Here is a 25,868-nt window from a genome sequence, read left to right as displayed (position 1 = left end):
GTGAGAGAATATATATATAAATATATATAGAGAGAGAAAACACAAAAGCATCGAAAACCATTTGCTGCTTCACAGCTCACCCCTTAGTATTAATAAAAAAATGATTAATTTTACGTCTTAGTTTAAGTCCATATAAAATATAAGAATATATAATTTTTAAAATTTTATAATTTTAAATTAAAATGATGTATTTCCTTCTTTCTATTTTAGTTGTTATAACTTCCTTTTTAGAAAATCAATAATATGTATTTTAATCAGCATTTTAAAATGTATTTTTCATCATATATATATATATATATGGTACTTTATGTATAATTTTGAATATATAATTTTTTAAAAATCAAATTAATTTAATTTTAAAATTAATCAAATCAACTCTCAAAAAGGGTACGAATGGAGCCTTAGTTGTTATATTACATTTTTTGAGAGTCAATTTAATTAGATATTTTAAATAAAATTTTACACATCTAAAAACTATACATAAAAGTCTATAAATTACAACTTTTTTATATCAATATGATGTGAATACATTATAAAATATTAATCAAAATTCATGTCATCTAATTCTAAAAATAGAAAACAATTACAACTAAAAGAAAACAGATAAAATATTCTTCAAAATTCAAGAAAAAATTAGCTAAACTGACTCTCGAAAATTGAAACGTGATTATGTTAATCACTTTAGCTTCCCAAAATTTTTGTCATAATTAACCTAAAACATAAGCCCAAAGAGAAAGAATAATAAAAATTATTCCAAAAAAATCCTCCATATTCTTCTCCCCTACCCCTCTAGTTATGTGCTGTTCTCTGTCTGGTTTGTGAAGACGACTCGTAAAAATCATCTAAAAGAATTCCCATAATCAGATCTAAAAAAAATGCTTCCTATTACGGCGTCGTTTTCTTCTGATTCATCCATGGATCTACTCTAGTAAATTTTCAATAACATATTGAACAATTTTTCCGGTAAATTATTCCTAATGGATTTGGATGAATTCCGGTTGATACTATCGGAGTCCAAGGTAGATGTATGGACCATGATGGATGCGGCGATATCTGTTGCTGCAGTCGACTGTGCAGATGAATTGAAACGTCGACGTGATGGAATCGTTGAAAAACTCTACTTCACGCGCTCCCGGAGCTCAGATGACGTTGGTAATGGCCAGCATAGGTTAGATAACGGTACTAGAAATGTGGAGATGATGATGAATAAGAGTCCGTTAACACCGGAGTCTAATCAACGGGAGAAGGAGAATAGTAATGACAAGAATGAAGAAGAGGAAGATGCAGATCCGTATGGAGGACTGTTTGATGATGATGATGAACAAACTCAAATTCTAACAATCAAACAACAGCTTGAAAATCCACAGCTGGTAGATTTTTTTATCATTTATTTTAGCTTATGTTTGAATTGATTGATTATTGATGAATGATGAGCTGAAACTTATGAATTAGTCGGATGAGGATGTGGTTGACCTGCTTCAAAATTTAGCAGATATGGATATTACATTCCAAGCTCTTCAGGTGACTATTTTTATTTTGCTTTTTTGTTTGGTTTTGTATTGATTTATTGTTGTTTGTTCCGTTAAGTTAGTGTTTGGATTGAAATTATTTGTTAGGACACTGATATTGGAAGGCATGTGAATCAATTGAGGAAGCATCCATCAAGTGAAGTTAGGAGATTGGTGAAGATGCTTGTTAGGTTTGATTTTTTCATGAATTTTGTTGTGATTTTCTAGACGTGAAGTAGTTGAAGAGTAGTTACAGCTGCAAGATTATGTGATCCCCTTTTTTTTGGGGTGAGTTGATTTTATTTTTCTTCTCTTTTGTGCCAGAAAATGGAAAGGAACTGTTGATGATTGGGTTAGGCTCAACCCGCCTGAGCAACATGAGTCTGCAAATCTTATTGGTAATTTATCCACACAAACCAATATAGTCTCTGCTTTGTGTTTTTTGTCTCACGAAAACACGGACTAGAAGATGATGAAGATACTGATGAGTTATTTTTGGTATGGTAATGGGGCAGCTGCTGATGACGACTCGCCCCAACAGAGTGTACGGAGGAATCAACAGAATGGTAATCATCAGGTAAATTTAAGGAATTTACTTGTGTCTAGTCTGTTTTCTCGGTTGTTTAAGAAAAGCGCGTGGAGGGCAGATTGAAAGAAAGAGCGTATGGTCGGAGGACCATTCGTTGTGGATTCTAAGTTTGACATTCTGTATTAACTTCTTTGTTTTTCTTTTTGAATTTTACAGGTTCCTGACTTTGCATACTCACCGAATCCTCGAAGTGAGTATCAGTCTAACACGTCATTTTTGTCCGTTTGCCTAATACTTACTCTAGTATGCATTTGATCGTCTTTGACCAATCGTTTTCCTTTTAGATGGGAGTTCGAGCTCGGACAGGAATAATTCAGAATCAGAGTACAAGCCTAAACCAGTTCCCCAACGGAATGTAACCCCTACTAGACCACTGCAGTCTGCTCCTAAACCTGTTTCGGCTCCTCCCCCAAGTGTATACTGCTCAACTCTTGTATACTTGCATGGTTTAGTACGACATTCATTATTGCTATAGTTTGCTTTTCACTACTAGTTAAAGAAAGTATGTTGATTAATAATGAGATGAAGGGTTTCCTGCTCAGGGTAGTGTATAGTGAGTGACTTGAAGCTCTTTCAGTGTTTGACTAAAGTTAGGTTGGTCTAGTTTAGCTCAACTACTTCCTAAATAATAATGGTAGCAGGTCGGCAGGTCCAATATGTATACAGTTGACTACTATTGCATCATTCATTTTCACATGAATCTTTTTCCTTACTAGAGATGGTGATTGCTGCAGTATCTATTCCTCAATCATCCACTCGTGTGATCGCAATATAACTAACTTGGTTCTTGAATGTGTGATTTTTAGTCAGTCTTTAGCCTGTAGGTGCTAATTAATATAGAAATACAATGCATCCAATGTAGTTAGATGCACGACAACATTATGATTTATGTTTTACTGGGTATTTGCAGAGACCTCTTCCGAGGGAATCCGCTATAGATATTGAGAGGCTGAATTCAGCAAGAAGACGGCTTCAGGAGAATTACCAAGAAGCTCAAAATGGTGTGGTTTTGGATTTTAGAATATTATACTGCCGTATTATTAGCAATAGCAAAAGTAGAGTTTAGTTGGATATTTTTATCGACTGTTGATGTATTGTTTTTGCTTTTTGTGAAGCTAAAAAGCAAAGGACAATACAGGTGATGGATATTCATGAGATTCCAAAACCAAAGAACGGCTTCATTGCCAAGAATAAAGGCGGCTTTCAGAGCAGGCATCATCATCGTTGAGATAAAAAAGCCCCCTCCCTGTCTGTGTGTACAATACTACTGTTCCTCAGCTTTAAAGTTCAAAACTCTGCATCTTTTGTGATAACAGGGCCTTTTTCTTTCCAATCAAAAAACTATTTACTCCTCCTATACTTTTTTTGGTTAACTAATCTATATAGCTTTTGTTCGAACGTTAGATTTTAACTGCTTTTGAAAATCATCACTTTTCAGTTCTGAATTCGACTGTTACTTGAGTCAGTACAACTATCATCTAGGTGTCATTTCCACATTAGACAAAATATTTGTTTGCTAAATATGTGAAAGACACAAGTTACTCCTCCTTTGAAATTTTTTTTAAAAAAGGATGGCAACTTATTTTAGCTTTTCTAATTTCAAATACCCCTTAAACTTCTTACTAAAAACATATCATTAATTTGTCTTAGAAAGTCTATATTAAAAAAGTATCAACTATAGAAAAGATATAAATGTTCATCAAGTCTCATTTCAGATTTAGTCTTAATTAAATCAGATAAAAAGGGAGTATCTTTTATTCATCCTAATTGAAAGCCTAATTTATTTCTCTCGACACGCGATTAGACATAAATTTTATTGTTGGACATCAAAGCATTAATGAATGGATCTTTAAAAATTATTAAATATGAACATACTTACAAATAACAAAAGAACGGAAAAATTACATAAATTAATACATTTTAAAAATAATTACTTATTTTAACGATACTTTTTGTTTATTATCATTTATAGCAATATTGTAATAAATTTGTCATATGTATTAAAAGTGAATTATCTATTCAATATATTTGAATTATAATTGTTTTTGAAACATATTATGTTTGTTTGGTAAAAAATTGTCACATTGAATTATAAGTATATTAAAATGTGTTATAAATGTATTATCCATCATTAAAACTTATATTATATATGAATAATAAATTACTTTCTGTAATATGTATTAAACTTATATTATATATGAATTAAAAGTATCAAGTGAAAAAAAAATATTATCGCTATAAATGGTAAATATTTTTTTTAATATAGTATATATATATATATGTAAGTTTCCACAAAAGAATATGTTCTCACTTATAGAAAATTTACTTAATCATCTTAATGTGAATAGGTATTGAAAATTCAAATTATGTTGAAATACAAGAAAATTCATATTTGGCTATTACAAAATTAATTTACGCACACTATCCCATGTTAAAAATATATTACAGAAATTATGTTAAAAAAATTTAAGTGCCTAATAGGTATAAGATAAAATTAAAGTGTCTAAGTGAATTTTTCGAACAATTTTAAATAATTATTAGTTATTTTTTCTTATAAAAATAAAAATAAACATTGAGAATGAGATAACAAGTTTGGTTTACATAAAAATGTTCCAATTATTATTCTTGTAACAAACTAAATATTACTTTTACATATTGTGTTACATAATGTAGGACTGCTTTGAATCATACTGTATTATTTCCCGTTTTATTTTTACTTGTCCATCGCATTATGTTAAGATTTTCAATAATACTTAATTCAATTTATAAAATTAATAAAAAATTTATTAGTTTGTGATTATTTTATTTTTACTATTAAATACTATTAATTTATTAATATTGAGATGATTTATACTTTCACCGTACATTTTACTTATCGCTGTTTAATATTAGATTTTGAAAAATAATTTGAATAATATGTATTTAATGCTAAGAATAAAAGATGGAAAAAAAATAGGCGGAATGATCTGGGAGACCCTTGTACTTAATTGGCTCCGTTCTTCAATTGAACCCTTCTACTTGTTATTTTGCCAAATGAACCCTTAAACTCATTCAAACCCAATATTTTAAACCTCTTTCCCATTTATTGTGTGTGCGTGTAAATACACTCTTTTTAAACATCAAACACCACATCATTTTTAATGACACGTCATTATTATTATTATTATTATTATTATTATTATTTCAATGACAAATCAAAAATCAAATTTTAAAAAATAAAAAGTGCAATTTTCTCTCTTTCCCCCTCCTACTTCATCTTCTTCATTCTCATCCATCCTTAGCCTCACTCCAAAAATAAAACAACATTTTCATCTTTCTTCACATTTTACACTCAAAAGTTTTTCAATCATAAAAAATACTATAGATTGTAATCAGCTCCTTTATGTAGAAGGTTTCAGAGTTCAATTTACATTTCGAGAAGGTGTTAAGCATTGAAAATATTTGCCAACTTGCAGTTGATCAACAACTAGATTAATTTTTTTTACTAATCTTAGAAAATCATTAAGTAATAAAAATCCATTTTTTATTCGGAAGGAGAGTTGAATGAAATTTTTAGGAAAAAGTAACATATTGTGGAAAGACAAATAATAAAATGTAAATATTTGTGGCAAAAACAATCGGTTATGAGTAGCCACTAAATTTCTTTTTCATGGCAGCAAGAATCGCTGCAAAAGGCCATATAAGTCGCCACTAAAGAGTGGCAAGAAAGTCGCCGCTAAAAGCATAAAATTGTCGCCACTATAGAGACTTTTAGCGACAAAATTCAAAAGTTTTAGCGACGGATGTATTCGCCACTAAAAGTTACTTTTAGCGACGACATTCATAGGTTTTCGCGGCGGGTAAGTCGCGACCAAAAGTATCTTTTAGCGACGACATTTGTAGGTTTTGCTGCGAATAAAGTTGCCACTAAAAGTGACTTTTAGCGACGAAATTCATAGTTTTAGCGGCGATTATTGTCGCCACTAAAAGTAACTTTTAGCAACGACATTCATAAGTAAGAAGCGTCTTTTAGCGACGAATTTCAATGGCTCTTACCGGCAGTTAAGGTCGCCACCAATAGTGACTATTAGCGGCGAATTTCATAACTTCTAGCGGTGGTTAGATTGCCACTAAATGTCTTTTTTGTGGCAACTCTATTCGCTGCTAAAAGCCGAAAAAGTCGTCACTAAAAGACCTTTTTAGTGGCAACTGCACTCGCCACTAAAGTCATTTTTTTAGCGACTATAATCGCTGCTAAAAGTTATATAAGTTATTACTAAAAGCTATATTATTCACCACAAAAAGACATTTTTAGTGTCAACTAGAAGTCTTTAATAGAGGAGACTATAATAGCCACTAAAAGCTATATTAGTCACCACTAAAAGTCTTTATGAGTGGCAACTATAATAGCCATTAAAAGCTATATTAGTCGCCACTTAACACATAATCTCATATAATATCGATCTTATGAGTAGCCAACGTCCAACGGTTGATAGTCCAGTTGAGCAAAGCCTTGGCCTTTTGGTTCATGAATGCCTTGGGCAAGGTTGTATGATCACTTAAACCAATACACGTTGATTGGGTTATAAAAAATCACATCTAGCATACGTGACAACTTCTATACCCTATTTCTATCCAATTTAGAATAGAGTTCTCTAATGAGGACAATGTTTCCCTCTCCCTTAGGTCCCTTAGCAAAGCGTATCCAACCTTTTTTCTCATGAGTAAGTATAAGTGGCTACTAAAATTTCGATAGAAGTCGCAACTAAAACAAGTATTATTTAGGAAACGCATCATAGATGCATATCAACATGAGGAAACACAATAATGAAGACTCCTTCTCATTAAACAAGAATTCAACTAAAATATGCATAACATAAAGCCATGAAAAACTCATGAACACTCATGACTCTACGCTAAGAAACTCGAAGTCTCAAGCTTGAGTAGGAATAATAACGAATGATGTTTTCAATTAAAAATAACACTTAAGCATTTATTTGTGCAACAATGATGTTTGTAAGTCAATTAAATGAATTGCATTATGTAAGTCAAGTGGGAAAATATAAGATTTTGCTCATGTGTGTCATAATTATTTAGTATTATTTGATAAACTAGAATGAGAAAAAAAGTTTTAATAGCATAAATTGGAGAAAGTTAATTTTGGTTATAACTCTTTCACTATTTAGTATGATAACGGTCAAAAACACATTAAAATTTTCTTTTTTTAAAAAAAAATGTTATAAAAGAGAGGTGTATATTTCTCAAAGTAATACGTAATGGTTTAAATATAAACGTTACACACTCAATAATTTAAGTATAAAACTCAAAAAATGAATAGTATGAGTGTATTTTTTATCTTCATTACTTGATCAAAATAAATTATATTTTGGCTATCTACCTTCTTCATTAGTATCTTCTTACACGCAAAAATACCCCCATTAATCAATTTTGATAACAAATTCTATTTATTTTTCACCGTTTTGATTTATGGGGTTTACTTTCTAGCCCCAATAAAAATAGTGACTTGTGTTATAGGCTGCTGAGTAGTCGAAAGATAGTCATAGGAACATAAAGTTCCAGCACTTGCAAATGTGTGAATCTAATAGTGGTATCAACATTGTAGAAGCCTAACGAAACAGATAAAATTAAGAGTAGAAAACAATATAAATTTCTCTTCTGAAAAAGTTCTCTAATACACTAGCCTATTATAATCATATATCATAGATAAATAGCAAAATATTAGAGTAATGTGTGTTCTATTTGCTGACTACATATCCTATAAATTCATGTAAAGAAGCCAAACCAAATCAATGATCTTCTCTTCTCAACCATCAGAGCTACACCCTCGTCTCAGGCGACTTCTCGCCTGACTTCTTTAAGCTACCCAATATACCATCAATCAACTTATCTTTAGTGTCCACAGGTTGGTCAGTCACAAATGAATAAGTCTTCTGTTTTCTCCCAGAGGGAGAGTTCTCCATTTGATCAACTGATATTGATGTATCTAATTTTGAACCATCGATGGAAGATTCTAACGTCCCATCAACATCCTTTCTACCGTACCATGAATCAAGAATTTGTAACAATGAGCTATCTTCATCCCTCATTTTCGACTTACCAGTGTCCAGTTTTGTGGATGATGATGTGTCTTCATCGGAATCAGACAAGTCACGATCCAATGGGGCTTCATAGTTTCCATGTGTTAGTTCACTTGATTCATCTTTGGCTTCTCCATCAGAACCCAGTTTTATTCTATTATTGGACGGGCCTGCCTTAGATACTGGACCTAGTTCCTCCCATCGAGAATCAAACTCGTTATCTTTCCCAGGCAAACTTGATGATTCACTATCTAAATTAGTTCCAGTAACACTGAGATCACTTTCTTGATCAGACGGGTCGTCTGTTTTTAGATCTGGACTTTTCAGGACTTTAGCAGAAGGAATAATGTAAGTAGACTCTATTTTTATCCCAGGCATTATCTGAAGAAGATTACTTAACTTCGTGTAGCCAAGCTTATTTACATCCAGTAAATATCCATACTTTTCACGGAATAGAGACCTGAAAGAATTCATGTTGAATCCTTCTGGATATTGCTTTACAATGTCATCCACCAGCTCTTGACAGTCAGTAAGCACCTCATTTCTAGACTTACCAGAACAACTGCCCTGAATGATCGGTCGAGAAACTCCCGTGTGAGGGGGATTTTGGTGTATTTTCTCACCGTCAAGTTTTTGTGAGCTCTTCAAATTAGATTCTCTCGTATTCCTAAACACAGAACTCAACCCATTCGAATTGGAAGAATTACTGTTGATTGAAGCTTTGACTGCTGGCTGAATGAGCTTGTAAGGGAAGGTTCGGGAAAGACATTCATCCACCCATTTCTTATCTGAGATTAGCAAGTCTACCAGACGAAGAGCATCACCTTCACTAAGAGAATTCAGAAACGAAGGACCTTCTTGTTGGAGATTCTGTGCCATCTTGGCCCTGAAAAAAAAAACAACAGTAGCACAAGATCAGAATCCATTATAGAAATATAATGTGTCAAATTCAGAAAAATATTGTTTGAGACGAAGCATAAAAAGGAACTAAGCTGATTCCCACAAGGAAACCACTTTCTGGTGGGAAGGTGGTAAAACATTAGAATCTAGAAATATCCAAGACATGGATGGAAATTATACTACACATTTGAACAAAACCACTCAACTTCAAATGCAAACAGAAGAAGTGGGTAGAATATTTGGCACTGTAAAATCAATATCACAAATGAAATACATGGGGAAAATGTTCAGAGAGGTGATTTGCCAACATTTTTTAATTAAGGATAAACATTTCGCATAGCTAATCCAACTTTAGGTTTCCAGCATATAACTCTATGTTACTAATGCCAAATCAGCATAATGACTACACAGTTCAGTTTCTGGTTAGGGATGGCAACGGGGCAATGTGGATTTTGCCTTATGCGGGGTGGTGCGGGTCCAACTTTATGGGAGTGTGGGGCGGGTTAATATTCAGTAAATCATTTGTCTTGTTATCTACTAAAGTATTACATCTACTTCTCCAATAAGGTTAGCAATCACTCAATAATATGTAGCACTCTCAGTTACATTAAAAAAAAAAAAGTTCACACTGTTTTCTGAACTTGAGCTCGAGCTTCAAGCTCAATTATGGTTGTTGTGATAGAGAACTAGATATTCGGGAGAGAGAATGGTAGCATAATATATTTAGTAATATACACACCACTGATTAATTAGCTTATAACAAAAAAAAGAAATTTAAAATATTTTATGTGGAACGGGTTGAAAACAGAAAATTTTTCTTTGCAGAGGGGCAACTAGACACACACATCCTACAAATCAGTTCAAGTATATCTCACACGAATTGCCACATAGGACGTGACTGTCTACTTGCTTAAATTTATACAAGTTTAAGTGTCTACTTGTGCACACCAAAAGTTGGAGGGCGTAGATGCCTGTTGAGGTCAAATTAAAGGAAACGTCTATGTATTATGCCCATCCTAATATGCAAGATGATTTTGTTTTAGCTATACTAATTTTCTTGCATAACTACCTACCACTCAACGTATATAATAATATCCAACAACTGGGTGTAGCCTAGTGGTCAATGAAGTGGTTGAGAACCATAAGCTCTCAAGTTCATTTCCCAGCTGAGGCAAAACTACTAGGCGATCTCTTTCCATCAGTCCATACACTTGGTACTTGTTGGTGGGAGGTAATGGGATGGAACTAGTCGAAGTGCATGCAAGCTCGCCCAAAGGCCAAGGTTATTCAAAAAATACAACACCTGAGTTTTAGCCTCCACATTTTCACCAGGTAAAAGAAAAAGAACACATTGAAACAAATAAATTATCTAAATGATCATTCATTATGAACGGACAAATAAAAATGGTATTTTGTTGTCAGTTCAATGGTCAGTATTGGTAGAGTGGAGGAGTGAAACTGACGAAGAAGGTGATGAGGAGGTCTGGAAGGTAACAAGGAGGTACCCCAGTCGTTATGGTGGAAATAGAAGAAACGATGGGAAGAAAAGGAAAAAGCATAAGTGAAAAAAAGAAAAGAAAAGAAAAAGACAATGTAGAAATTTAGGATTAGACTAAACACAATAATTGAGCGTTTGCGTGTAACATCCAATGAGAAAATTGGCAACCGTACATAGAGTGCTTCCAACAGTTTCTCTACTTTTCGTGCATTTTAAGAAGGTGAACTCAATTTCTTTGTCACGCCGCCTCTAAGGGTATACAGTTTCCACTTTGGACAAGAATAGGAGGGCGCCTGTCAAGTTAAAGTGTGTAGCATGACTTCTCCAGACAAGTTTAGGGTGCCAACTTATGTATTTTCCCTAGAAAAAATGGAGAGAAATGCAACTGAACATACAGAGAGACCACAAAAATTATTGATTACCAATATATTACTACATCTCAAAGAGGAAAGAAAGCAGGGAAATGCAACTCAACACATGGCCATACTAGGTAAAAGTAAAAACACACATTAACTTTTACCTTTTCTCAAGAAAAAAGAACACGAAAGAAAACTTCCCCAACGTCTATGTCAAGGTGTTCATCACAACTCATTTAAGACCATATATCACATTTAATTAGAAGAAAAAAATATAGTATCCAACACAAATGGACCAAACTTCAATGTTGTCGACACGGACAAACAGAGGCATTAACTGTGGCAAAGAAAAGAAGGGAAAAGCTAGCAGAATTATGAAGCAAATTGAAGCCAGATAGACCATAAATACGAAGGCAGAAAGCATGTTAGAAGGTGTACCTAGTTCTTGATTGCAAGATAAGCACTGAACCATGGCTTGAAATTAAGAATGATCCCAGGTCTCTCCAAAAGGACTCCTTTGAAAATAATTCCTCTGCCTCAGGACAAAGTTCTGTCTTCTTGAATTCTTCATCGGATTCTAAGCCTGTTTCTTTCAAGAGATTGGAACTTCTCCAAGATCTACACCAACTCTTAATATTGTTAAGAAGGTTGGACTGCTGGTTATGCTTATCCGTTGTATCCTCAGAATGCATAGAGGATAAATCTTTGGAACTGGTTTTATTACCAGAAGCAAAAGAAGGGGAGCCTTCTGAATGCTGAGAATGACTCTTTAATTCTACATCCTTCAAAGCAGTTTTTGACTTTACATTTAAGATCATTTCCCCAGAAACAGTCTCCTTATTCCCGAACCACCTATTCCATAACCTTTTAAAAAAACCAGTTTCAGGTGCGGAACCATGCTGCTCTGCAGCCTGCAATCGACCCTCACTTGCTTCAACAACCACATTCTCAGGTGGGGGCTGGTGAACTTCTGTACATGCCTCCTGTGCTCTCTGGGGTCCCTGCAATTTTCTTAGGGATGTTTTCACTTTTCGGTCAGGGGATTGAGGTACATTCTTGCCCTCCATACAACTGCCTGTCTCACCATTCAATATAGGATTAACAGCAAATTCTGCCTCTCCATTAGGTTCAGGCTCTACACTTATGCTTGAATTGTCACCCTGTTCAGGAACTTTAGGGTTGGTGGTCCGTACCAAATATTTCCCATCACTTACGAACTGGAGTTTTGAAATATTTGGCATGGCCAAAAGAAAACGAGAGAACTTCTTATATCCATACAAGTCTTTGTCTATATTCAAATTGCTTCTTGCTAATTCTGCGCGAAGTTCCGTAATATTAACTCCTTTTGGGTAAGAATTTAAAATATTGCGGATATGCCTCACTATTGACTTTGGAATGGGCCGACATTTCTGCTCTGAAACAGTTTCGGAAACTTCCTCAGAACGAAGATTTGTGGTTTGTTTAGTAACTGCAAAAGGGTCATCAAGAGGTGCTTTGTAATGCCCATACCAAGAACCATAGGGACCATCTGGTGGCTGGTTAAAATGCTTTCCTACAAGGTTTTCACCCTTCAGTAACGCATTCCATTGCCACATGATACTAGCTGCACTATAAAGAACGCTAGGAGTATTTTCTGGACTAGCTAGAAGAATGTTGTAGTTGTTCATTCTCAGCCTGTGTAGTATTCCAGCAAAATCCCTGTCACCTGAAATCAATAAAAGGTGTGCTGGAGGAGGATTTTGAGAAACCCAATACATCAGATCAACAAGGAGAGACCTGTCAGCACTGTTCTTTCCACCTGAGATTAACATAACAAAATGATCAGTAAAACAGTCGCGACCAAGGAAATGATGATTAAATAACATGCTACTCGCGAGCCTAACAACTGTCTCGTTTTAGAAATCCTTTTAGTTTACATTTTGAGCACAACATATGAATTTAAAAATTCAAATACAGAAGTAGTTAAAATTATATGGGGGCTAACGATAACAAGAACATAACTATTACACAAAACAAGCATCAGCCACATAAAATCCTCTAACCCCTTTTTCTTAAATACCAATATTTGGTAAGGAACTGAATCTGTTAAACTCAGCGAAGATTATTGATACAATTATGTAAGTCATCTCAGTTAAGAGTACCCACTGAATTGAGTTAAGTAGGGAACTTAAACTAACTACTAAAACACATCTTAGAAAAATGAAAATGGTAATTAAATAACCATAAAAATGAGAACTTTATTACCATTAGGAACATGAGCAAGACTAATCCCAGTAGAAGAAAGTGCTTCCTGATTCATCCTAGACAGCTGCAATACATCACCAAAAGCAGTAATATTTATAGGACCCTTAATCCCATTTGCCCTAATAGCCGCAGTAATACTCTGTGCAATCTTAAAAACATTAACACCAGCTGGAGGAGAGCAATTTTCGAAATCCCACCACACTGATACCTTCACATTACGGCTCTCCTCTTCATGACGCCGAGATGGGTATGAAGATTGACCTTGATTTTGAAAATTAGTACTGAAATGAGCGATTTGAAAGCAGGTTCTTGGGTTTGCAATAGTAGTAGTAGTACCCGTGTTACTGAAGAGAGAGATTGTAAAAATGGGTCTCGGAAAAAGGGGTTTCATGGTGAAGATTTTGGGAAATAGGGTTAGGGTTTGGAGAGGAAATTGATGATGTTCATATCAGATTGATGCTGCCATGGGAGAAAACTGGAAAGTTTTGAAAGTCGATTTTTAAAGTACTAAAAGGGTTTCTGGTGAAGAAGAAAGAGCTAAAACCCTTCAAAAATCTCTACACGTGCACATCACGTGATATAAGTATGATTTTTATTTATCTATTTATTCGTATTTGGTAGGTGAACGGAAAATATTACTTCATCAGTGTAATTTTGATTAATTTGATTTGATATGAAGTTTAAGAAAATTAAGGAGTCTCTTTGATTTTGCGGTATTACGCTAAAAACATTTAAAATGTATTAAAAAATCTTGTATTTTTTTTATTTTTAAAGATGTCGTATAAAAAGTTGAAATTAAAAAATTATTAAAAGGAAAGAGCTCTTCTAGTTGAAATGGACTAAAAATGAAAGTAGAATGAATAAATCAAGATGATTATACATATGCCCGCTTTCAAATTATTTTATTATTCGAAGGAGTTGGGTTGAGATTTTAGACCAAAAAATATTGATGTAACGAGTTCAAGAACTTATAATTTAAATTACTATTATTTTTTTAAAACTTTTAGTATCATACTCAATGAAATATCTTTTGATGTTGAGATAACTTCGAACCCCTTAATTCACTTGTATGGGGTGAGTATCCTAAAGCATAGGGATGGGGGCAAGGATAAGTAACGGGGGAGGGAGGGGATAGGGAAAGTGGCGGAGCTAGGAACGACGAATTTGAAAATGAAGATGGACTGTGTAGAATAGAAAAGATATAATTTATTTGAAATGTCGTTATTCCTTAATTCGAACTTTACGGTATTTATAGTTAGTAAAGAGATTGAGACTTACTTAATTTAGATGATCAATTTCTTTTCGTGTATGCAAATTTTAATAAATAGAATTACATGACATCTATTACTAACAAAAATGGCAAGGATAGTGTGAAATTAATTATAATATGCTAAAATGGATCCATAATCATAAAAGAAAATGTGACCAATTCAACATCTTATTTTGAAACAAAATTTTGATAAGTAATTTATGTTCTACTCGTTAAGTCAAGTTAATAAATACGTCACAAACTCAACTCATTTAAATGTGGAAAATTTACATAAATATATTATATTAAGAAGATATTTATTATTTTTTAAAATAATATATATTATTTTCGTTGATCACTATTAATATATTTATAATATATTTTTTACACATATTACAAAGAATAATTAATAAAAACACACATAATACAAGTTTTATTGTGAATAACACAATTACACATTTTAATATAATGCGTCAACTTCTTATCAAACAAACATAATATAGTTTAAAATTATTATAATACAAATATATTGCATATATAAGTCACTTTTAATACATGTTGTATATTTATCACAATATTGCTATCTATTGTTATATATATATTAACAAATAAAAAGTATCATTAAAATCAATAATTATTTTTACTTTATTAAAAAAAATTATGAGAATAGAATAATAGTGGGGTGATATTTTTCAAAGCCCATTAAATACCTGATAAATGACTCTAACTGGACTGTCACCTTACGAAAGCCCATCAAAACTTTGAAAGGCCCAATAGCAGAGAAAATAAGCAAAAGTGACATTCGTCACGGATGAAGTATCGATAAATTCAATAATTTTGATTCAAATTTTAAATTTATACTAAAAATTTTATCCAACATACATAACAAAAATAATCTATCAAAAATATGATAGCAAAACAATATATATAACTTAAAATTCTTGATTTCACTTTTTAATTCGTAATTAACATAATTCAGATAATTTTTACCGGATATTAGTGCTTTTAAGGCACGGGTTAAATGAAAAGAAATGAACAACATAAATATAATAATGAATTTGTTCTTTAAAGTACTTTCAAAATATATTTTATACCTCTATTATGTGGTGAATGCCCTATTTACTTTTGACTTGATAACTCTTTTTTCTTGTTTTAAAGAGTTTTTAATTGTATAGATAACGATCAGTTATGGGGCTTTTTTTCGAAGTAAGATTTATTTAATTTTTTTCAAAAAGGAAAAGTAAATTTTATCAAGTAATAAACAATAAAAACGTCATATCATATTTTTTAAAAGTTGAAATAAATTCCATTGACGTTAAAAAATAATATGTTGTTTTGATTGAAATTAAAAGTTTTTATTTCGTTCATATATTTTGGAGTCAATTATTAGTAATTAATTTTACTATTCATTTATACTTATCACTTATTTTTAAAATAGATTATCATTTTTTTTAACTCGTTACTTTTGACCAATCAAGAAAAGACAATAATCTTTTCAAACATTTACCCTAATACTTATTTCCAAATGATTTTTAAAGACATTATTTAATAAAAATAATTTGATAAAATATTTATATCGATAATTTATTAGATTACTAAAATTACCAAACATTCCACATTAACTTATTAGAGATTAAAAAAGATAGGGGATTAGTCTTGATGTAGATAAACTTCAAACTTAATCGATCATGACATTATTTTAATGTTTCAAACACATGCCAATGCTTTAAAAAAGAATAAAGAGAACTTTATATTAATTATATGTTGAGTTATTAAACGGAGGCAGATTCTATAAAAGTTAAATATTATCATCTTATTTAACTTTTTGTCCCTATTTCATCCGTAAGAAATTAAGTAATAGTTGTTTGGTTAAATTTTAAAATTAATTTTTTTAAATGTTTCTTATATTAAAAAAAAATTATTAGTAAAAATAGGTTGCGTCATAATCGATGGTGCTTTTCAAAAATTAATATGTATATTATTACTGTTGAATTTGTATTATTTTCTAATTTTCGTTATTTCTCCACTTGGTTTGAACTTTGACGTAATCACTAAAAATAGGTGGCCAAATTAAATATTAGTATACTTTTAAAAGTATATTTAGAACTTTTTAGTATAGGAACTAATTAATATATCAACATGTCTTTATGCCTTCATTATTTATTTATTTGTTAAGAAGATAATGATATGTGGTCGGTTATAAATATTCAAATAGAATGTCCTATTAATATTAATTAATTATATCCCGCGAGTAAAAGAATAAATACATCTCTCAGAGAAACTATTAAGAGGAAAAGTATAAATGCAATAAAAAAAAGTTATAATATGTTAAAATATTATTTAATTTAATTTAATTTTATATTTATGCCTTCTAACTTTAGAAGTGCAAAAAAAAACATTTAAATTTATATAAAGTTGAACACAGATTCTACTTAATTAACATCCTATATGAAATTTGTGTTCTACAAGTATATTATGCTATATAAAGCTCATGTGTTTACTAATTCAATTTTATATAAATTTAAATATCTCTTATATACACCCAAATTAAAATATTTTTTGTATACATTCAAATTAAAGAGCGTAAATATAAAATAATATTAAATTAAACAACATATTTTATATTAAAAAAATATATATTTAAATTAATGTTGGGACATTGTAATATGACAAACTCAACCAGTATCATTGAAAGACACTGTACGAGAATAAACATGTGAATTGTGATCTAATTTTACCTTTTAAATAAAGAAGCTTTGATTGATAAGTTTATTCTATTTTTAATTTTCACGTGAAATTCATTACGTTTATCCATTATTTATTCAAAAAAAAATTAATAGTAATAATTATTGACTTTATTTGAAATCAGTTTTTGCCATTTGATTAATTTATTATCAAATGCTTTTAACTTACTTTTTCCTTTTGAAATTGTACTTCAATATATTGAAACATAAATATCATTTTAAATAGTTTTTTTGCAGAAAGTATAACAAAAAATAAAAAATAAAAATACTCCAATTCCATAAATTTCAAAAAATAAAAAATTATTACCGTTCCAACTTTATAAGACATTAATTGTCTTTATTCTTGTTTCAAATGAAATTAATACTAAAGTTAAAAGTGTAATAAAATTTGTACTGCATTTAGTAAATATAAAAAATTTATCTATTTCGAATATAATTTTAAAATATTCCATCTTATTTCATCTAACAAAAGTTCCTTTAGAATTGATGTAACAAAGAAACCACCTTCGTTTTCATAAAACACCTAATATGTTCTTCTTCTTTTATATCCACATGTGTGATTGAATATCCATCTTCATGCAAATATAAATACAATAATACATATGTATATAATCTTAAGATATGATTAAAACTTCTTTGATGAATGTAACATGAGCCTTACATATATACACGTTTGTAGCCTGTATTGAAGTCTTGGTTAAATTTGGATCGCACATTGGATCAGGGTTTATTTAAGGGAAGGAATTTTCTCCATACGCAAAACTCGATCTCGAGACCTTTAATTAAAGATGAATAGTCTCACCACTACACCACAATCCATATTGGTCCCGAGTGAGATTTAAGCAAAGCTCATGGTAGAATGAACAATCACCACTTATATATAAGCTTGATTAGAAAAAAAAGAAAAACCTTTTAACAACTCACTTACAAATGGACTTAAACAAGCCAAAACAACAAAGGAGGGATTAAAAGTGCAACTTTCTAAATACCACAAGAAGAAACATTAATTGAATCAACTTTTCTTGTTTAAGTGGACATGAAGAATTCCTCACATGCAAGAGAAAAAGAAGTGATTGCTTTTCCTTTTCAGCTAAGTTTAAATGTGTTTGTCAATTTAACCAAAGCATGAAGCTTCTTTCATGGTGATCAAAGTTTTACCTTTTTTCCCCCAAAAAGATCTTGACATAGATTTCATATGTCATGCATGGACGGCATTTTGAATCGTGCATGCTCGAACATTCTAAGACGTCGCCCCCAATCCAGGGGCGGCTTAAAGGGCAAGACGTCGTAGGCTCTATGTTCGAGGCTCATAAAAATAGTAATTAAGTAGTAATAATTTATAGAAATAAAAATATTATTTTTATATAAAAAGCGAGTTGTTAGTTATTACTATCTCAACAAAGATTAAATGAATTAACTTTATTATCGATTGAAATTTAATTACTAAAATAATCGATAAATGTACTAAAAAAAGTTAAACAAAAGGGCAAGATACGCCTTAGGCTCCAAGTTAGAGGGCTCATAAAAATAGTAATTATGTACTACTATTTATAGAAATAAAAATATTATCTTTATATGAAAAAAAAGAGTTATTAATGATTACAATCTCAACAAAGATTAAATGGATCAACTCTATTATGAACTAAAATCTAATTAATAAAATAATTGATAAGTGTACTAAAAGAAAAGTTATTAACAACATTGCACCTCAAAAATCAAAAAGCTAAAAGAATAAACTTATTAAAATTGATAATATAAATTTATTTTATAAAGTTTAAGGGTTCAAAATTAAACCCTACCATTTGAGGGGGAGAGAGATCTTTTTTTTTCTTTCTCTTTGTGGGTAGGGAGATAAATTAAAGTTGATTTTGGGGGGTTAATATTTTTATTGATGAGGACATTTCAAGGGGGAAAAAATGTGATTTATATATATCAACATCTCCTTTATTTTACAATAACCTATTATTTAATTTGGACGGCAAATTTAAAGTTTCAATTATATGTGCTTTGTTTTTATTTTTAGCCAAGTCCCTTTTATCGTCCAATCATTGTTGAAGCTCGAAATAATTTATTATACGATCGATAGAATTTAACTAATAATACTACACATTAGTAATTTAAGAAATTCTTACAATATCAAGTATATGGAGCTCGAGTAAATAAGTTTTAATATCATCTAATATCATACAAGCATTTAATTTGAGAGGAGAAAGTAATTTTGTTCGAAAATATCTATATACACTACAAGTCTACAATAATAAAGAATTTGTGGTAATTATTATTATACTTAGCAAGAATATAAATAAAAATCATTAAACATCTTAGCGATTTTGAATACAATAATTTTAATTCGTTTGCCGCTAAATATTTTGCAAGAAAAATCTATTACTATGAAATATCTCTTTTGTTGTAGTGTATACATACGATTGGAGCATCTTGGAAGCACAGAGGTATATTGAAGTTTTCTTTCTTTCATCATTTACTTGTAATTTAACGATTTTTAATACTTTTATTATTGCTGTTATTATGATTATGCATGTGTTGCTAGTTTTCTTAATTCTAGGGTTATGTTATTCTATAAATGTTGTCCAATTGAATACTATTTATGAATTTTGAATTAATACAAAAATGAAAATTTTGATTGCAATGTAAGTTTTGAACATATGTACTATTAGGGAATGGATCATGTCATGACTAGGACATGAATACACCTAATTGTCTTGCTTATCCACTTTTACAATAAGTATTAATATTCTTGTTAATTCTAATTTTGGGGAAAATCCGCTAGATAATTCAATTATTTTTTTTTGAATTTCTTCAATTTGGTGATCAATTAAGTTGTCAATATTCAATTTTTATCACCTTATTACTTGTTGATTGCGTATATATGTGTGCGCATCAATTTTTAACTTCTGTACTAAGTTTTTATTAAATATCTTTCTCACACACATTAATACTTTTATTATCCTTTTAAAAAAAAACATTCGACTACATATACGTGCATGTGCACTAAATTTTAACTTTTGAGTTGATGTTTTATAAAATATCTCGCTCACACACACATTATATTATGATTATTCCATTCTAAAACAAACGGAGGAATACTCGTAGTCATTGATTGCACATAGGGTGAATTCATTCTTGTACAATACTTCACAAATTACACGGGTAATGTTAACTACACTAGACAAGCAAGACTAGTATGACAAATTCGACTTAAAAAGCATTGAAAAAAAATTGATTAAAAATTCATTTATCACATATACATTGTACTAACTCACCCACCTTTACGATATCTCACCCATATTATTGTAACATAAAGTTTAGTAGGACAAGCAGTTATCATAAACTTATAGTCATGTGACTTTTTAAGCACGTTTTGTTAATTTGGCTTAAAAGTCGGCTCTAAAAAGATCATGAACTTCAAATTGGAATCTAATTTCCCTATAACTAAGTTATTATCAAGAAACTTAATTTGTGTCTAAATTCATTACTTTTAAAACTATGTGACAATTCCATGTTTTGTCCCCTTTAATATATGGTAAAATGCATATGTGTATTTCAGTAGATTTATGTATAGTAGCATTGGACCACAACCTTTATTTTTCTTGATATATCAATTGTTATCTTTTTTTTTTCATCGTGTTGTTTAGACTATGAAACTACTTGGAATTGGACGATTCACATCTTTATTCTTTTGTTTTTTATTTAAATATTTAGTGTTCGATATTCACTGTCAATTATCCTGATATTGATTGTGTACATAGGGCAAATTAAAAAGTCTTGAAAAGCTCTATCGTTAAGCTTTTTAGTTAAATGTGCAGGATTCCATTGTTTTTGATAGTTTTTTTTTTATTTTCTTTTTACGTAAGATTCATTAAAGAGGAAAAGTTCTCTACCAAGGTTTTTTATTATTCTTAAGACTCGAGCTTAATATATTCCGATTAATTAAGGGAGAAATTTTTTATTCATCCCATTACATTCCTTGGTGATTGGTAGTTTTACTCCCTATGTCTCAATCTTAATGTATATGACTTCTTTTTATTTTTTAGTCAGTTTATTACACATTTCTATATGTAGTACCGCGATTCAATTTTAAAATTCTCAATTTACCCTTAATGAAATGATTTCTTGTCACACAAATCTTATAATTTATTTAGACCACAAATTTTAAAAGTCTTTTTTTTTGCTTATACTCTGTTCTAAGTCAAACTAAGTTATATAAATTGGAGATAAGAGAATATTTGGTATTCTCTAAAATGAGTCAAGAATGTCTCATTCTAGAGAAAGTCCTTTTGAATTTCGATCCTATGTATACCCCTTTACCGTTGGATTAGAAATTAGTTAGATGAAAAAATAAAGTAGAGAAATTTAATTATTTGCAAAAGTTGGCATATGAATAGGTAATGGAAACAATTAAACTGAGACATCGATATCAAAATCAGACCTAAGTTATGTGACCAAGCAAATCCATTCAATATTTGATGGATCGAGTGATTGATATGTAATAGAGACAAGACAACAATGAGATTGAATGGACATAACTAAATTTGCCAAAGTTTTCTACTCAAATGGACTCAATTTTTTTTATTTTGTGTGTGTGTTGGGGTGGGGTGGGTGGGGGTTTGTGGACATTTTGATCTTAGCAACTTATTAAATCTTTGCAAAAATAATAAGTTGTCAATTATTTGGCTCAATGTAAAAGTAAAACCTTGTCAAACATTTTTTTTTATTTTTCTAGGAATCTAGTTAAGTAAAAAATAATTGTCATATTTAATTTATAATTAACTTTTTATGTGATTGCATCTAATGGTGGTCTCGAACATTTTGATCATGTTGCTAAATGCATTTATTAATGTTGATTAGCCTTTCAATTTATATATAGTTGCTTATATTCCTTAAAAGGAATATCGTTGTATTAATTTAATCTATGAATTTGCATTGACCAATAATTTTTCTATTAACAAATAGGAATAAAAATAATTTATAGAACATTGTTGTATTAACTTAATCTATGAATCTACACGACCAATAATTTTCCATTAACTAAAAGGAATTAAAATAATCTATGATCAACGAATCTAATGTTATTAATTCTCGTCTAATCTAATAATATAAGAATCTATGATTAACTAACATAATTAATTAATCCAGAAGAAATAGTAATTAGTAGTTAATATTCTAGCGTAGTATTTTTTGTTGTTGAGAGTTATCTTTATAGCCGGTGGATTCTTATAGAGCATTCGAAAAAAAAAAAACAAATTTAATTGAAAAATGAATTTTTATGTGATTCGAAAATTTGAAGTGATGCTCATTCGAATCGGGAAACTGCCGAAAAATGAATAGTTAGGTGGTTAGTACAATTTTGATATATATATATATATATATATATATATATATATATATATATATATATATATATATATATATATATATATTAATTAATTAATTAAATACTTCATTCGTTTCAAACTAATGATCATGTTTCTATTCTCGAAAGTTAACTTAATGAAGTGTCAAAGCTAATTGAATTAAATTGGTATTTAAAAGTTAAATTTAGATATGAAAAAGTTTTACACCAAGTATGGTATGTTGTAATTTTTCTCTAATCAATTTCGTGATAAAAAAGAACATTTAAAGGTATCGATCAAAATGCATATTGTTTAATATCAACACTCAAAATAGAAATCGTAATAAATATTTAAAAGCAGATGAGAAAGTACTATATTTTGATGTGGGTGAATTAAGAACTTGAAAGCGAATTATTCAATTGTGAAGAGTTAATGGGGTGTTCATAGGAAGAAAATGAAAAGAACCTTTTAGATTCATTTACTATATTAAGGAGCGTATGAGATGAAATTCACAAGTATAAATACATATACTTTTAATATAATAGAGTAAAAGTAATCGAATCTTGTGAGACAATTATTTATTTTTATTTTTGCAAAAAAATTATTTCACGAGAGAAAAATAGTCAAACATAAAATATGGTACGTTAGTTTATATGTAAAATACATGCACACAAAATATTCCATGAGAATTTAATCGAATTTTTTCTCAAATTGAAGGCAACTTTTAGGCCAAATACATCTCCTTCTATTAAATAAAACATAAATATATTTTGTGACACACATTATTGTAAAAAATAAAAATAGAATAACTATAGTTTAGCTCTCAATTAATTAGTTTGTAGTTGTATGTAAAATTATTGGACTTATAAATACAAAAAACCTCTAATCTAGAAAGTCAAACAGAAAAGAGAAGATTAATTAAGGATGATATTATATATGATATACGATGAGTATATTATAAATTACGATTGAAAACAAAATGAATATTTAGCTCTCTGTAGGATGATTTAAGTCTATTGCGATATAATATTTACAAGTCTAACATTTCAATTATATCGTATAACTCAAACAACTTTTAATTAGTCGAACAAAACATATATACTAGAACTATTACATAAATCAAATTAACTTTTGATAAATAACTATCTCCAGTACCTATTCCCAATGTGGACACAAAATTAATTTTACCTAATGTGGATTAAAACCAAAAAAGGAAATTCCCGTAACAGAATTTTATTGAAATGAAAACGCATGAAGAGAAATATATGCTTGATTGACCTCTCTTATCTTTTTAATTTTTTCATAACAATAAAATAATCAAAAGGAACCAATTATTTGTGCAATTGCTTGTTGAAAGGAGGTAAGCACAAAATAAAAGGGGAATCAAGCATTTTGATGATCTTTACTTTATTCAGATTGTGTGTAATTAATTTATAATAATATATTTGATAAAGTAGTTACTGCATAAGTTTTTACTAATAAAATATTTTTGCCTTGGAATCCAATTTACCAAAAGGGAGCATCTTTAAATTAGAATAGTTCATGTAGAAGTAAAGTGATAATATAAAAAAAAACAAGTGTAATCGAGTGAATGGTAATCTTGTTGGGAAAAATAATTTAAACTTTTAGAAATTAAATTTATTTATGTTTTAGTATTATATATATATATATATATACTATTTTTGAGCTAAAGTAGATTTTGTGCTATTATAAATAAATATATTATTAGTTATTTTTATTATGTGAAATAGTGAAAAATTATAAAAATCATTCAAAGATTTATGAGATTATGAATAGAATATTGTTCGATACTTCATGTCATGTTACACCTATGCATGCAAGAGCATTGAAATATACGATAATAAATGAATATAAAATAATTTGTTACGAATATTACCACAGTGATATATGATTGATGTAATCGTTGATTCAAATTATATTTGTTAATATACTTAATATAATTGATTTGTATCGCCTGTTTAAATATATTAGTTATTCATTAATTCAAATCAATTGCATTCGCGATATAATTGTATCCTCATTTATATAAATTAATTGTATTGTTCTTTCCACTCTCTTCCAAATTTCATTCACCTTTCTCCCGATTTCGCCCATCTCTCACCTCTTTTTAGTAGTTAGTTTTTTAGTACAAATTAATTATATTTGTGATATAATTATCGATCAAATATACAAATCAATTATATCTCTCTTGTTTCTCTTTTCTTTCTCCGGCCAGATCTCACTCGCCTCTCTCATCCTTCTAACATGTAACTACAAATTGTAATTATATAAATAATTAGCCGGGGGTGATTATATGTTTCTATTTGCAATATTAACTTCTTTTTTTTGTTGTTGTTTTAATTTCTTCTTATTGTATAATTATTGGACATTATTTTTACCCTAATCTTTTCTATTCGTTCGAAGCGGCAAAGAGTTGCTTCTTCATCTTTCTGTTTACTTTTTCTTCTATCAAAGTTTGTTCTATAAAAGTTTGTTCTATCAAAGTTTGTTCTATCAAAGTTGGTTACCGTTCCATAGTAATTAGCTCGGAAAATGATTGCTTATACAGACTTAGACAATTTAATTTTCATAAGCTAGCTTTACATGTTGAGTTAGATTCATGCGTCATATTTTTTCACAATATCCAATTAAGGTTCATTTCAAATTTCAGCTCTGAATCCACACTCCAGTTAGGTCCGAACACAATCGGGTTTACATTGACAAAAAAATTTATTGGTGGTCTGCTATAATATGAACTTGAATGATTCTCCTTCATAAACTAACTTATGATGTTGAGTTAGGTTTAGGTGTCTATTTTTTCATAATATTAGAGCTAAGTACATTTTCAGTTTGAGCTCTCGATTCACGTTCTAGTTAGGTTTGGACGTGAATGGTTTTTATAACACATGATTTATCCACTCAATTCTCATCAAACTTACTCACTGAATAATACATCGATAAAAAAACAAATTCTCTTTTAAATTATGAAAATTTCCTAATTTTTCCACATAAAATCACCATTATTTTTTCATTTCTTACTAATTCAATCAAAATATATGTGAAAATAATTATTCGTAACATTTTTTGGTGGAAATTTAGTAGCTTATGGAACAAAAGAGAGGGGGGACAAATAATTATAATTATTAAAAGGATCTTTCACTCGTTTTTTTTAATCTTTGCCAAGATTATTATATAAAACTATTGCTAGATTCATACATGATCCTTGAAAGGCCCAATCTAGAAAGTTGTTTAGTGTTTTCTAATTAAGTACTATAGTAATTAGTTAAGGGTCCATTATCTAATTGAAAAAAAAAAACCTATGTTTCTTTTCATAAAATAATTTTTTTTTAAA

At 29.9% G+C, this 25,868-nt stretch overlaps 2 protein-coding genes across 2 annotated transcripts; one reads left to right on the top strand and one right to left on the bottom strand.

Annotated features, from left to right (window-relative positions):
* The first annotated feature begins 513 nt into the window (after positions 1–513).
* Positions 514–3,454, top strand: LOC101265086 (probable mediator of RNA polymerase II transcription subunit 26c). Its single transcript, XM_004249828.5, has 9 exons — positions 514–1,370; positions 1,453–1,521; positions 1,617–1,699; positions 1,833–1,906; positions 2,024–2,085; positions 2,254–2,287; positions 2,382–2,512; positions 3,008–3,098; positions 3,213–3,454. Exons 1-9 carry the CDS (start codon positions 978–980, stop codon positions 3,323–3,325), a joined length of 1,050 nt encoding a protein of 349 aa, XP_004249876.1. The 5' UTR covers positions 514–977; the 3' UTR covers positions 3,326–3,454.
* Positions 3,455–7,721: 4,267 nt separating this feature from the next.
* LOC101261569 (uncharacterized) lies at positions 7,722–13,694 on the bottom strand. Its single transcript, XM_004250396.5, has 3 exons — positions 13,173–13,694; positions 11,367–12,726; positions 7,722–9,060 (listed from the first exon to the last, which is right to left on the bottom strand). Exons 1-3 carry the CDS (start codon positions 13,561–13,563, stop codon positions 7,914–7,916), a joined length of 2,898 nt encoding a protein of 965 aa, XP_004250444.1. The 5' UTR covers positions 13,564–13,694; the 3' UTR covers positions 7,722–7,913.
* Between the last annotated feature and the right edge of the window lie 12,174 nt (positions 13,695–25,868).

This window comes from Solanum lycopersicum, chromosome 11 (genome assembly GCF_036512215.1).
Source record: "Solanum lycopersicum chromosome 11, SLM_r2.1".
NCBI lineage: Eukaryota > Viridiplantae > Streptophyta > Magnoliopsida > Solanales > Solanaceae > Solanum > Solanum lycopersicum.
Note: the sequence above shows the minus strand (reverse complement) of the source record. Positions and strands in the feature narration are given on the sequence as shown.

Excerpts from the sequence above, each read along its gene's own strand:
- LOC101261569 (XM_004250396.5), bottom strand. The coding sequence starts at position 13,563 with ATGAAACCCCTTTTTCCGAGACCCATTTTTACAATCTCTCTCTTCAGT. Across the intron at positions 12,727-13,172 it reads TCTTGCTCATGTTCCTAATG|GTGGAAAGAACAGTGCTGAC; the intron begins GTAATAAAGTTC and ends TGTTAATCTCAG. Across the intron at positions 9,061-11,366 it reads ATCTTGCAATCAAGAACTAG|GGCCAAGATGGCACAGAATC; the intron begins GTACACCTTCTA and ends TTTTTTTTTCAG.
- LOC101265086 (XM_004249828.5), top strand. The coding sequence starts at position 978 with ATGGATTTGGATGAATTCCGGTTGATACTATCGGAGTCCAAGGTAGAT. Across the intron at positions 1,371-1,452 it reads AGCTTGAAAATCCACAGCTG|TCGGATGAGGATGTGGTTGA; the intron begins GTAGATTTTTTT and ends CTTATGAATTAG. Across the intron at positions 1,907-2,023 it reads TGAGTCTGCAAATCTTATTG|CTGCTGATGACGACTCGCCC; the intron begins GTAATTTATCCA and ends GTAATGGGGCAG.